At 39.8% G+C, this 14,455-nt stretch overlaps 1 protein-coding gene across 5 annotated transcripts in view; it reads left to right on the top strand.

Annotated features, from left to right (window-relative positions):
• Positions 1-852: 852 nt before the first annotated feature.
• Positions 853-14,455, top strand: part of SPAST (spastin) — a 53,032-nt gene continuing 39,429 nt past the window's right edge. For 2 of the 5 annotated variants that reach the window (XM_029937993.1, XM_029937992.1), the window contains exon 1: positions 857-1,511. In XM_029937993.1, coding sequence (XP_029793853.1) covers positions 1,097-1,511 — 415 coding nt within the window. In that variant the 5' untranslated portion in view covers positions 857-1,096. Of the gene's footprint in view, positions 1,512-14,455 lie in introns of all 5 variants that reach the window. The other 3 variants (XM_029937991.1, XM_029937990.1, XR_003908006.1) reach the window with 2 other exon arrangements.

Below are 14,455 nucleotides of genomic sequence, written 5' to 3'. Positions count from 1 at the left end.
ACGGCTCAATCTGGATTCCTCAGTAAACTGCGGGATAATTACTGTGCAAAACCTAGGAATGTCCCTATTCAAACTAACTAATTCTTCAAAATATACGTCTAAACACATAATTAAACCTCTAGAATCGTTCACTTCATTCCATTGAGCTAACATTTTTGTTTTCGGTGACCTTGAGTTTATACGTCTCTACAATTGCTTCTTCCTCATATAATAATTCCCAGATTGATGCCTATTACTTTTTTCTTCTTTTTAATACAAAATAGGATCCTATCACACTGGTCGGTAATTTCCTATTTTCACTTAATATATTTTGAATACCTTCCTTTATCAGTATATATAGGTCTGCCTCATTCTTTTTTAAATGATCCACAGAATTACATATGGGTAATCCAAAATGTATTTAATCATTTTCCTATAGATGGACACTGAAATTGTTTTCATGGTATATCCATTACTTTTGTGATGGAACACAGGTGAACCATCCCCTACGTAAGACTGGCAGAAAATGCTGAAATATAAGGAAACGGTGACAGTGCGAGATAGGAGCCCTGCAAACCAGCAGAGCGATCCCAAGCCGTAGCAGCTGCACTCGCCCAGAGTTGATGACCAAGGTTCTCTGCTAAGCACTGCCGGGGACCGCGTTGTCTGGTAGAACGACAGCTCCCCGAGGACGACGTAGCCGAACTGTACCTTGGGAACTGTAGTCCCGCTGGGAAGTGCCCAAGGGGCGGGAGCTGCACACGCGCATTAGGAGCTCAGGCCAACAAAGACGGCGGCGTGCGCGCGCGCGCCGGAGAAAGACATGGGCGTGCGCGCGCGTGCGCGATCACCGCTCGGAGCTACCAGGAGGCTGAGAGGACACAGAGAGGGAGGGGCAGGAGGCACCGACCGCAGGAGGAGGAAAGGGGTTGTGCTCTTGGCCGAGCGCGGAGAAAGGGGCGGGGCCGGCGAGCAGCGCGTGGAGGTGCGGAGCTCCTGGGACCGGCGGGCGCGCGGGCGTCTGTGGCCCTCGCCGTCCCAGTGGCCGCCGCCGTCCCTTGGTCGCCGTCGGTCTGCGGGAGGCGGGTTATGGCGGCGGCGGCAGTGGGAGCTGTGAATGAATTCTCCGGGTGGACGAGGGAAGAAGAAAGGCTCCGGCGGCGGCAGCACCCCGGTGCCTCCCAGGCCTCCGCCCCCCTGCCTGACCGCCGCCCGTCCCGCCCCCAGGCCGGCCCCCCCGCCGGAGTCGCCGCATAAGCGGAACCTGTACTACTTCTCCTACCCGCTGTTCGTAGGCTTCGCGCTGCTGCGTCTGGTCGCCTTCCACCTGGGGCTCCTCTTCGTGTGGCTCTGCCAGCGCTTCTCCCGCGCCCTCATGGCTGCCAAGAGGAGCTCCCGGGCCGCGCCGGCGCCGGCCTCGGCCTCGCCCCCGGAGCCAGTGCCGGGCGGGGAGGCCGAGCGCGTCCGAGCCTTCCACAAGCAGGCCTTCGAGTACATCTCCGTTGCCCTGCGCATCGATGAGGACGAGAAAGGTAACTAGGGGGCTTAGGGGAGGGGGTGGCGGCGCCAGGAAGAAAGCGGTGGGGTCGCCGAGGGAGGGCAACACCTGCGTCCCTTTGCTGCGGGAGCGGGCGGTGTACCCTCGGAATTGATCCACCCGACCAGAGGCTCACCGCAGTCAGACCCTCATCCTGTTCTCAGTTAAACGTCTCCTCTTTCAGCCACCCTAGCTGTCGACTTTGTTTCAGACACCAGCCTTCCCGTACACTTCTGCATGACCCATGTCCCGGAGACAGCCGGACGTGCTAGTGACAGTGACAGTTGTCCTAGAGGGACGACACGGATCCTTTCTAGCACTGTAAACAGTGTGTGGCTTCCTCTGAGCCAGGTTTCCAAAAGGTTGTGGTATCAGAAAAGCTGTGCCTCGTTAAAGGCTTTTAATAAAAGCAAGGTACTGTAGTGTCAGAAAAAAACAAACGGTGACTTAATTTTGAAAGGAACAGCTGCATCTGATTATAGCTAAATTGGCATTTTGTTTGAAGTTTCATGACAGTCATTTTATCGCTGTAATGAATCCCTAGTGCTTTTCTATCAAGTTCTATTTAACATGAAACTTGTGCCCTGTTTGATTTCACTAATCAGTATAACAAGTTTCTAAGTTGAAATGTTAAATAAATGAACAGGAGAAACTTATGTAGATCAGTTTATAATCAAACTGGAAACAAAGATGCATTTCTTTTTTTTTTTTTAAGATTTATAGTTCTGAATGAATGTAAAAATACCATATTCTTGAGATTTTTTTTTTAAACATTTTTACGTGGTCCTGTGCACCAAGCCCTGTACTATTAGCTTTGTGTTACCTATTTAATCCTCACAATTATCCTGTCAATTTAAGGTACTGTTAGTATCAGCATTTCACAGATGAACAAGCTGAGTCTCAAAAAATTAAAGCATTCCAAATCTGTGCTAAACGCTAAAAAAATTTTTTTATGGAAGAAGAGAACTGAAGTTAGAAGATGTCTTATAACATTTTGAAAATCCCTCCTTTCATCCCTGCCTCCTGTACGCTGAGATCTTTTTCCTGTAACTACCAAAGAACATTTTTCTATCACACCTCGATTAGGTATTCACTTACATTGTCAATTAGAAAGGGGAAAAAAAGCAATCTGTTCATTTGTAATGTCTCACCACTGTCAACTGCTGAAACTGTTCTAGAATTTTTTTTGTTGAAATCTGTTTCCTTTGGATTTAAGGAAAGAAGCAGGCATTCATAGTTTTTGATTGTAAGGACAGTGGAGGTTCAGAGAGTTCTAGGACGGGGATACCTGCCTGGCTCAGTTGGTGGAACATGCAGCTCTTGATCTGGGGTTTTGAGTTCAAGCCCCCCATTGGGTGTAGAGATTACTTTAAAAAGATCTTTATTTAAAAAACAAATGAGTTCTAGGAAGGAGTTCTGTTTAAGAACAGAATACCGTGTGTTTGTGGAAGTGTTTTGTTAACTGCTTCATTCTGTACCACCACTTAGGAACATCCAAGCATCCTTGGTGAGGGTAAAGAGGACCATCATCCCTTCCTAGAGAAGCACCGTTTTATTGCACTATCCAATTAATTACAGTAGGGTCTTCGGAAGTTAACCAGTCTAGGGGCGCCTGGGTGGCTCAATCAGTTAAGTGTCCAACTTCAGCTCAGGTCATGATCACATGGTTCGTGAGTTCTGTGCTGTTCGTGGGTTTGAGCCCCACGTCGGGCTCCGTGCTGAACGCTTGCTCAGAGCCTGGAGCCTGTCTTCGGATTCTGTGTCTCCCTCTCTCTCTGTCCCCTCCCCACTCATGCTCTGTATCTCAAAAATAAATAAATGTAAAAAAAAATTTTTTTTTAAAGAAGTTTAACAGTCTAGGTCAGAAGGTGTTTTAGAATAGAGGGAAGATCTTTAAAGGTAGATTCATTGTAGTATTTAGGAAGAGAATGTCAGAATATATAAGGATAAGCGGATAAGCATATTTTATTTAACACTGAGTAATGGGAGTTGGGAGGTAGGATAAGAGGAGAGGGCAAGGAAAACCTAGTTATGGGGAAAAAAAGATCTGAGGCAATTAGATTTAAAGAGAAATGAGTTCAATGTGAGGGATAAGTGATAGAAGTAGAATTCAGACTTTGTGTTTCATAATTATGATTTATCTTAGAATGTCACATGTATGCCTACATCTATTATATTTAAATCCTCGTAAAATATTTTTTAAGTATAAATATTTTCAGCAATCCATGGACCACGTACTTCACCCTCATTCTACCAATAATGTTTCTATTCAAAGTTTTTTGCCTTATATTTCTAAAAGGCATTGGAATGGGCTTTGGTAACTCTTCAGTTTGAGTTCTGCTACTGATGAGTTATATGCCACAACTAATTAGTTCAAACTGAAACAAATTATTCATTTTTCTTTAAAAATGAATTAAATCCAAGTTTATATTGTCATAGTTTTCTGTTTCATATTTTTCCTTTAGAATATTGAAACTTTTTGTACTTCAGTCTTTTTTTCCATAATATTTTATTGTCAAATTGGTTTCCATACAACACCCAGTGCTCTTCCCCGTAAGTGCCCTCCTCCATCACCACCACCTCTTTTCCCCCCTCACCCCTCCCCCTTCAACCCTCAGTTCATTTTCAGCATTCAATAGTCTCTCAAGTGTTGCATCTTAATTCAGTACTTGTAAGAGTTCACATTTGAAGCCTATTTCTCTCTCAGCTGTCTTTGACAATGTAGAAGAATAAGAGAATTTCATTCTCCCTCTTTCCTAGTGTGTCGAACTACTGTATATATTAACAAATAGAACACCTTGAGGTTGCTGGGTGGCTCAGGTCTTGATCTTAGCTCAGGTCTTGGTCATGGGGTCGTGAATTCAAGCCCCACACTGGGCTCTGTGCTGGGCGTGAGGCCTACTTTAAAAAAAAAAAAAAGGCAAGAAGTGAATTGTCTTTAAATCAGTCCTCAAAGGTTTCCTGACTCTGGTAAACCATCAAGGGGCTAGTAATGTGATGCACTGCTATTCCCTTAGCAGCTTGACTTAACTTCTAAATATGCTGAAAACCACTCTGTTTCTGCAGGTGAAGTGCACTATGTCAGACTGTAGTGATGTGAATTAATGATGATGCCTTGAAATAATAATGGTCAAATTATATCTTATTTTAATAAAGTAGTGTATAGGTGTGTTTATATAGTGACTATTTTGTATTTAATGCTTTTGGCATACTCAGCTTTGATACTGAATTTTCATAAAGGCCTACGTGTGTGTGTGCAGCCACACTATTTTAAACAGAGAAGAATAACACAGCAAATTTCATTTACCTAATGTAAGGATATTTGAGTTTTCTTCATTAAAATAAGCATTTATTGGATACCAGTTCATTTGCATAGCTCTGCATTCTTGATGCTACTTAAGAAAAACTCACATCCTCTTCAGTGAGATAATAAGACAGCATTTGCTATGTGATTAATAAAAAGTGTTTTCATGTATATTATATATCTCTCATTTTTCAAAGAGTTAAATAATTTTGTGGATGTATTTTTAATTGTTGAACATCCTTGGAAAACTATAACCTTTTATGTTCATCATGTGTATAGAGAAACTGAAATTTAAAGAGTGAACTCACATTAGCAGAGCCAGGAACAGAGTTTAGGTGAACTTCAGAATTTTATACTTTCTGCTTTATACCAGGCAGGTTCTCTATTTTGTAATGCTGGTACCATACCCTTTGGAATACTTGAGGAAAAGGAGAAGGTTGTCATAGTGGGTCTTTGGATTAACCAGAACATGACCTGACATGTTTGGCATGACTCCTGCAAGCAGACAGGCCTGAGATCTGGTTTTCTAGGTGTGGTTTGATTACCTGGAGTATGTAGAACTTGACAGTAGGGGCCCAGTATGTTGTATGAAAGAGAGAGCCGGTTCCTCAGGATATTGTGGGGCTGAAGAGCCTGGCATCAAGGACAGAAATTGTCTAATAGAATCCTTTTATATCTATTCCTAGTCAGTTTACATTTAAAACATTAGAGTTTTGAAAAATTGTCCTGTAATTGTGTAATATCATATAATTCATCCTTGCCCTGTTTAAAACACAGAAAATACTTGCCTATGTGTATTTTCAGAAGGTGAAGATAGAGAATAGGGAAAATAAATGTCAGATTTGGGTGCTTTCTTTTATCATTAAAACCTGCTAGTTACCATGTTGAAATGACATTTCAGACAATTTTCTTGGACCTAATGATTCTGCTCTAAAGTTTCTATGATTAGAACAAGGAGGGGCGCCTGGGTGGCTCAGTCAGCTGAGCGTCTCACTTCAGCTCAAATCATGATCTCAGTCTGTGGGTTTGAGCCCCACATCGGGCTCTGTGCTGACAGCTCAGCTTGGAGCCTGGAGCCTGCTTCAGATTCTGTGTCTCCTCCTCTCTGTGCCCCTCCCCTGCTTACTGTCTGTCTCTCAAAATACAATACATTAAAAAAAAAAAAAAGAACAAGGAAATAATTCTGATGGATGGACATTCACATAATATCACCCTTTTCCAAAAGAGTAACATTATCTTTTATTAAATATGCAATAAACAGTTCACATTTCTTTTCAACAATAGTGGCATTTGCACTAAAAAGACAAAAAGGTAGCCACTGTTAAGAAATGTATCCCTTGCTTTGTTTTTAGATCTTTTTTTATTGCAGTTTATATTTTTCCTAATGGAGAATATAGTTAAACCCTCTAAAACTCACCTGGTAACCAGGTTCCTAAGAAGCCATTCATATGAATCATCTAGATGGTAGGTAAGGAATAGTCAGTAAATGGATGCTAAATTATTGATTGAAATTATTAAATTATTGAAAAAGGATCTTCCCTAACCTTTCCTGCCTCCTTTCTCTACTATTATATTCCCCGTGCTCCACCTCATAGTAGTTGGCCTTTTGACTTCTAGCATAGTACAGATTCTCTATTTTTCTACTGGTTTTCCTTTTTTTTGACTTACACTACTCCTTGACCTATATAATACTCATGAAATTATTAATGTGCTAATGTAGCCTGTTTTTTCTCTTTGTGGATTAACTGCTCACACTAGACATCCTATAAAATAAAACTTTGAGCACATTCACGTGTCAGCAGTTCTTTCCGGTAACTGAACAAAGAAAAATGCCAAAATCTGTGATTATCTTGGAGACTGTTCCACAGCTATCTAGGTAGAGCAGAGACATGCTAACCTTACTCATGTGTCTTCCCAGCTCTTCTGTAGATATCTTAGGCTACGATAGAGAGGGAGAGAAGTAACTTGTTTTTTAAGTGGGCTTTGTCAGTCTTTCAGTCAGTCATCACTAGGAATTCACACCTGTAGTTAACAGGTGTGATTTATCCTTGAAGCAGGGAGAACATGCCCTGTGGAAACCATGACATCTCAGGAAAAGGGTGTTGGAAATAGCTTACTCTAGGATTTGGGCTTGTGTTGGGCTTCATTAGGCTGAAAAGGGGGATGTTTGGTATTTCATAGCTTGGAGAGCATTCATGTTTTGTCTGTGTCTTGTTTTTGTCTTGATCCATCACGATCATAGAGTAGCTTTATCTGCTGCTGATGTTTTATGAAATTGTTTATGTTCAACAGAACACCAGGCCTAGCTGTAATGCCAGGTCAGCTCCTAGATACACGAGACCCTACCTGATACCCATAGTACTAGGCCAGCTCCTGGGTGTTAGGGACTGCTTTTCTCTTTCTTAGCTCTGAAGGTCTAATTTTATCCTTTTTAAACTGCAGTGCCTAATATCCAAAATGGCACTTGAATTCTGACTGTTTTAAGATCTTGGGCAAGTTACTTCCTATACCGAGACAATGTTTCTAAAATACTTAGTGCCTGCACCTAGTAGGTCCTCAGAAAATGGGACAACTGTTACTAATTCAACAATCTTTTTAAATTATAGCTCCTAGAGGTTATGTTAGAACGTTGTTTTAAACCCTCATACCTAATTTCTATTACCATTTTTAGGATACAGCTGCAGTGTAAATTACATTTGTGAAATAAAGAAAATCATCTAAAGAGTGATATGAAAATCTTTTTGCTAACTGTGACCCTTAGTTCAGGAAAAAAAACAGTTGGAAGACTCCTCCTAAGCTCATTTAGTATCTTAGCTTCTTATTATAAAAGAGATAAAATTAATCTTTTTGTACTTTTTAAAATATTTTGTTAAAGTTTATTTATTTTGAGAGAGAGAGTACCCATGCATGTGAGTAGAGGAAGGGCAGATAGAGAGGGAGAGAGACAATCCCCGGATGCAGGGCTTAAACTCATGAACCATGAGATCATGACCTGAGCCGAAGTCAAGAGTCAGGCACCTAATAGACTGAGCCACCCCGGTGCCCTAATCTTATGTACTCATATATGAATGTAATGCAAGCTTTCTGTAGAGAATTTGAAAAATAGAGAAAATGCACCAAAGAAAATTAAACTTACCTGCTACCTGTGGTAAATACAGAAGAATTTAAAGAAGATAAATTAATTGACATTCTTAAGTTTAAAGAAAATGTCCAAAACCGAAATGATTTCTTTACATGGGATTCAAAACTTTCCCAATTAAATGGGAAAATAAGTTTTTAAAAAATTGTTTTAATGTTTATTTTATTTTTGAGAGAAACAGAACACGAGTTGGGGAGGGACAGAGAGAGAGAGGGAGACACAATATCTGAAGCAGACTCCAGGCTCTGAGCTGTCAGCACAGAGCCTGATGTGGGGCTCAAACCCACGAACTGCGAGATCATGACCTGAGTCAAAGTTGGATGCTCAACCGACTGAGCCAGCTAGGTGCCATTAAAAATAAGTTTTTCCTTTAGAAATAAGCTTTGAAGTTAGAAAGTGAATGCAAATGTGACTTTTTTGCTGAGTTAAAACACAGGAGAAAGTGTCCTTTCAGGGGCTTCTGGGTGGCTTAGTCAGTTGAGCGTCCAACTTCGGCTCAGGTTATCATCTTGAGGTTCATGAGTTTGACCTCCACGTCGGGTTCTATGCTGACTGACAGCTCAGAGCCTGGATCTCTGTTCAGAGTCTGTGACTCCCTTTCTCCCCATTTCTCCCCTACTTGCACATGCGCATACGCTCTCTCTCTCAAAGAATAAATAAATGTTAAAAAAATTTTTTTTTAATTAAGTTTCCTTTCAGTGATAGTGACCTATGAGAGAATTAATCTGGGGGCTGTTTTCTGATGTTTCATGGTCCCTTTGGTTTCTTAGTATTTAGCACACAATAAAATCTATTGTAGGATTTTTTTTTTAAATGCTTTTTATTTATTTTTGAGAGACAGAGAGAGACAGTGCGAGCAGGGGAGGGGCAGAGAGAGAAGGAGATAACGGAATCTGAAGCAGGCTCCAGGCTCTGAGCGAGCTGTCAGCACAGAGCCCAACATGGGGCTTGAACCCACAAACCATGAGATCATGACCTGAGCTGAAGCCGGATGCTCAACTGACTGAGCCACCCAGGAGCCCCTAAATGTTTTTTTTTAATGTTTATTTTTGAGGGACAAAGACAGGGCTTGAGTGAGGGAGGAGCAGAGAGAGAGGGAGACACAGAATCCGAAGCAGGCTCCAGCCTCAGAGCTGTCAGCGCAGAGCCCGATGCGGGGCTCGAACTCGGGAACAGTGAGATAGATCATGACCTCAGCTGAAGTTGGACACTTAATTAACCAACTGAGCCACCCAGGCGCCCCCTATTGTAGGATTTTTAAAGGTACTTGTTAACTTTGTTAATTGTGACACTTAAAGTTGCTAGCAGAAAATGTGTAGGAAAATGAATATATTTGTTCCCTGGAAGTTTTTGTAGGCGTATACTAAGGACTAAATAAGTAAAATCAGTGGCTTTATATAACTTAAATAAAGAAAAATCATGAACGTACAACTGTGCATGCAGTTCAGGAGTATAAGGATTTAAATTAGTCAACCAACAAATGTACTGAGTATAATAAAGATAGTAAAAGTAGTGTTTACATGCTTCTTTATTATTTAAAGTATTGTCTGTTACATACCCTATTTCATTTGAATTTTGGCATAACTCAGGTAAGAGAAATGTAATCTTGCTTTTAGGTCAGGAGTCTGTACTCCTCCCCCGCTCATGCTATCTCTCTCTCTCAAAAATAAACATTAAAAAAAATTTTTTTTAATGATGAGAGAGGACTTATGTCCCCATCTTCTAAATTACTACAAACACATACCCTCTCTCCACCCCAAACTACTCTTGTTTTGACCCATCTTGTGGTAGTGTGGGTACTACTACTATGTGAATGAAAAGATGAAGTAGATAATTCATAACTTAGTCTAGAATATTTACTCTGTTTAATTTTTCAAATTAAAAATGTTTGTTTATTTTGAAAGAGAGTGAGCACAAGTGGGGAAGGGGTGGAGAGAGAGAGAAGGGGAGAGAATCCCAAGCAGGCTCCATGCCATTAGTGCAGAGCCCAGAACAGGGCTCGATCTCACAAGCCGTGAGATCATGACCTGAACTGAAATCAAGAGTCAGCCTCTTAACGGATTGAGCCACTCAGGCACCCCTAGACTTACCTCTATTTAAAGACAGATGTCATTAGTGTTTCTATTGCTTGTATAGTAGCACATACTCAAAAATTAAAATAAATATAGGGAGTGAAAGTCTTCTGTAATCTTACCCTTGGGAAGATGATTACTAATAAGTTATCTGATTTTGTTTACTTATATAAGTGTAAGTATTCATTCAGTATAATTTGATCTTCTGTCTTTTTAGTTTTTAAGTAACCTTTGATTAACTTATATCTAAAGTGCACAGTTACTGTATTGCTTAATGAATTTCAAAGTGAACATAGTAGTCTGAAAACCCACAAGTTGGAGTACCTGAGTGGCTCAGTCGGTTGAGCGTCTGACTTCTGCTCAGGTCATGATCTCACAGTTGGTGGGTTCGAGCCCCGCGTCAGGTTCTGTGGTGAGTGCTTGCTCGGAGCCTGGAGCCTGCTTCGGATTCTGTGTCTCCTTCTCTCTCTGACCCTCCCCGCTCATGCTCTGTCTCCCTCTATCTCTCAAAAAATAAGTAAAGGTAAAAAAAAAATTAATGAAAACCCACCAAGTTAAGAAATAGAATATTACTTCAAAACCCTGCCTTTGTCATGCGTTCTTCCATCTGCCTCTTGCTACGATTCCCCGCCTTGTGTAAAGGTATCTACAAATTCTAACTCGAATACTATAGATCAGTTTTCCTCATCTTTAGCTTTACAATGAAATCACACAGTAGATGTTCTTTTTGGATATGACTTCTTTTGCTCAGTAAATGCTTGCCAATTATTCTGTGATGTTGCACATGGCAGTAGTTTTGTTCATTTTCATTGCTGTATACCAAGGGTTAGCAAATTGCTTATAATGGGCCATTTAGTACATTTTTAAAAGTTTATTTATTTTGAGACAGAGAATGCACACATGCACATGCAGGGTGGGAGAGGGGCAGAGAGAGAGGGGGTGAGAGAGAGAATCCCAAGCAGGCTCTGTGCTAATTTTGGGCTCAGTCTAGTGAACCATGGGATCATGACCTGAGCTGAAATCAAGAGCCAGACACTTAACCAATTTGAGGCACCCACATGCCCCAGTAATGTTTTTATTGTGGTAAAGCATAGATAACATAAAATTAGATATTTTAATCATTTTAAATGTACAATTCAATGGCATTAAATACGTTCCCAGTGCTGTGCAACCATCATCACTATCCATTTCTAGAACTTTTTATCATTCCAAACAGAAACTCTATTAAATTATAATTCTCCCCCTATTTCCCCTTCTCCATTCTCCTCTTCCTTCAATCCCTGGTAATTTCTGTTCTACTTTCTGTCTGTATGAATTTGCCTATTCCAGTTATGTAAATGGAATAAGACAGTATTTTTTTGTGTGTTTGACTTATAATGTTTTCAGGGTTCTTCAACCATGTCGTAGGATGTATCACATTTCATTTATTTTTTTAAAATTTATTTATTTATTTTAGAAAGAAAACAAGCAGGGCATGGGCAGAGAGAATGAGAGTGAGAGAGAATCCCAAGCAGGCTCCCCATTGCCAGTGCAGAGCCCGAAGTGGGGCTCAAACCCACGAACCATGAGATCATGACCTGAGCTGAAGTCAAGAGTTGGACACGTAACTGACTGGACACCCAGGCACCCCAGGTTTCATTTCCTTTAAAGTCTGCATAATATTATATTTTATAATATGCAGCCTTTATATATATATATATATATATATATATATATATATATATACACACACACCACATTTTGTTTGATCATTTGTTGATGGACATTTGGATTGTTTCCATCTATTGTGAGTAATGCCATTATGGACATGGATCTACTGGTATGTTTGCTTCCCTGGCTTCAGTATTTTTGAGTATCCGCATAGGAATAGAATTGCTAGATCAGATGGGAATTCTATGTTTAATTTTTTGAGGGACTTTTCCACATCAATTGAATCATTGTGTATTGCTACTACCAGTGTGCAAGGGTTTCTAGTTTCTCCACATTAGTTAGTTTCAAGGTTTTGTAAGTAATAGTCTTCCTAATGGATATGAAGCAGTGCCTCATCATGGTTTTGATTTGCATTTCTCTAATGATTTGTGATGAGCATTTTTCCATTTGTCTATTGGCCATTTCTGTATCTTCTTTGAAAATGTCTCTTTAAGTCCTTTGTCGGTTTTTGGGTTTAATTTTTTGTTGTTGTTGAATTTAGTAAATATTTAGTAAATATTTTAAGCTGTCACAGCTACTCAAAACTCTCATATAGTAGGTGTGATCCAGTAAAGTTTTATGTACTAAAACAGGTAGCTGACAGTATTTGGCCTTTGGGTCACTGCCATAGACTATGTAGTGTGCTAATTATTATTAGCTAATAATTTCAACTACAGCGGTGAGTGTAAGTTTCTGCCGTCTCACTCTTCTTGATTTGATACAGTTTGGTTGGTTGAATTTGAGTATTATTTGGGTTTATACAGTTGAGAGAACTGTGTAAGGGAAACTAAGAACTGTATTGAGGCCCTTTTGTGTGCGAGAGATCATTGGAAGCTTAGTCAAAAGGGTGATCAGTGGATGTTAGGGGCTATAGTTTCCCTTACCTCAAGGTAGTGAAGTGATTTAAGTATGGTTTCCAGCCATTGATTGTGCGGGCTGGTCTAGTTCCTAACTCTTCAGTAATGCAGTCTCCCAACCCAAATCTTGGAAGCTTTGCCATGATTTTTCCTGGACGTGCCCCAGAATTCACATTTTGTCAGTTTAGTTCCTTGAGTCTGCTGAAAGCTCTGCTTAGTTTTTGGCCACTGTTGCTTTCAGAATTGGCAGTTGCTTCAAGTAGAAAAGTGCCCAAATGCCAGGCCCACCTATTGTTGGCTTTCTTCCGTTCTGTAATTTTGTAATTTTTAAAGATAGCCATCCTAATGAATAGGAAATGGTGCCTTTCCAAATTTTGGTAATTTTCACTGTTTTGAAAACTCTTTTATCCCTTCAAACATATTTTTCTAATGTTTGTATTTTAATCTAATCTTATTCTTGTAGTGAAAATTGTAGTTCCGGTGTTATATTCCAAGCCACAGCGAATATACTTCTATATAAATGTTGAGAGTTTTGCGCTTTTTAAGAGTCAGATTTATTGAGGTATAATTTACATACAGTAAAATTTAACCCTTTTAGGAATGTGTAGTTAAATGAGTTTTGACAGAGTTGGGTAACCATAACAACAACATACATTGAATGTTTTATCATTCCAAAAGCTACTTTGTGCCCCTTTGTAATCAGTCCCCTTGCCTTTCCACTAGCCCCTGGAAGTCACTGATCTGATTTGTTCCTATAGTTTTGTCTTCACTGCGTGTCATTTAAATGGATTCATACAGTGTGTAACCTTCTGTACCTGGCTTTTGATTTAGCATGTTTTTGAGATGGATACACGTCCCTACATTTACCAGTAGCTTGTTCCTTTGTATTGCTGAGTAATATTCTACATATGGATGTATCACACAGTCCATTCACTAAGTGATGGACATCTGGATTGTTTCCCGTTTTTAGCACTTATGAATAAAGCTGTTATAAACATTCATGTACTGGTCTTTAATGTTTTCATTCCGTTGGGTAAATACAAAAAAGAAGGGATATCTGGGTCATACGGTAAATATATATATAGGTTACTGTCGTAAGAAGCTACCAAACTTTCTCTCAAAGTGATTGTACTTTGTATTCACACTTGCAACTATATGTGAGATCCATTTGTATTTTGTTTTGTAGTTTTAAGAGCTTTAAAAAAATTTTGGGAGTATAGTTGATACCTTGGAATTTTTTTCCATTCTAAATTAGGTACTTAGTGGGATCTAATGATTTTAATTTGTAGTTCCCTAACAGACAATAATGTTGAACATTTTTTCTGGTGCTTACTTGCAAGTTATGTCTGTCTTTGATAAAGTATAAATTATTCAATCTTTTGCCCATTATATTTTAATGGGTTCTTTTTTTTTTTTTATCGTTGTAAGGGTTCTTTATATGTTCTGGTTACCTGTCCTTTTTTAGACATGTTGTTTTGCAGATATTTTTTCCCATTCAATCTGTGCCTTGTGTTTTCATTATCTAACTCTGTCTTTTGAGGAGCAGGAGCTTTTACTTATTTTTTTTTTTTTTTAGTAGGCTTCATGCTCCACACAGAGCCCAGCCCAGGACTTGATCTCACAACCATGAGATCAAACCTGAGCTGAGATAAAGAGTTGGATTCTTAACTAACTGAGCCACCCTGGTGCCTCTGCTTTTAATTTTAATGAGGTCTAGTTTGTCAGTTTTTTTCTCTTAAAGTTTGTGATCTTATGTTCTGAATCTCTGCCTAAGCCAAGATCACGAAGAATTTTGTCTGTTTTCTTCTATCAGTTATATAGTTTTAGGTTTTACATTTAGGTCTGTGATCCATTTTAAGTTAACTTTTTTCTATGTTG

This window comes from Suricata suricatta, chromosome 4 (genome assembly GCF_006229205.1).
Source record: "Suricata suricatta isolate VVHF042 chromosome 4, meerkat_22Aug2017_6uvM2_HiC, whole genome shotgun sequence".
Classification (NCBI taxonomy): domain Eukaryota; kingdom Metazoa; phylum Chordata; class Mammalia; order Carnivora; family Herpestidae; genus Suricata; species Suricata suricatta.
The sequence above is the reverse complement of the archived record's forward strand: the minus strand, read 5'-3'. Positions and strand labels throughout refer to the sequence as shown.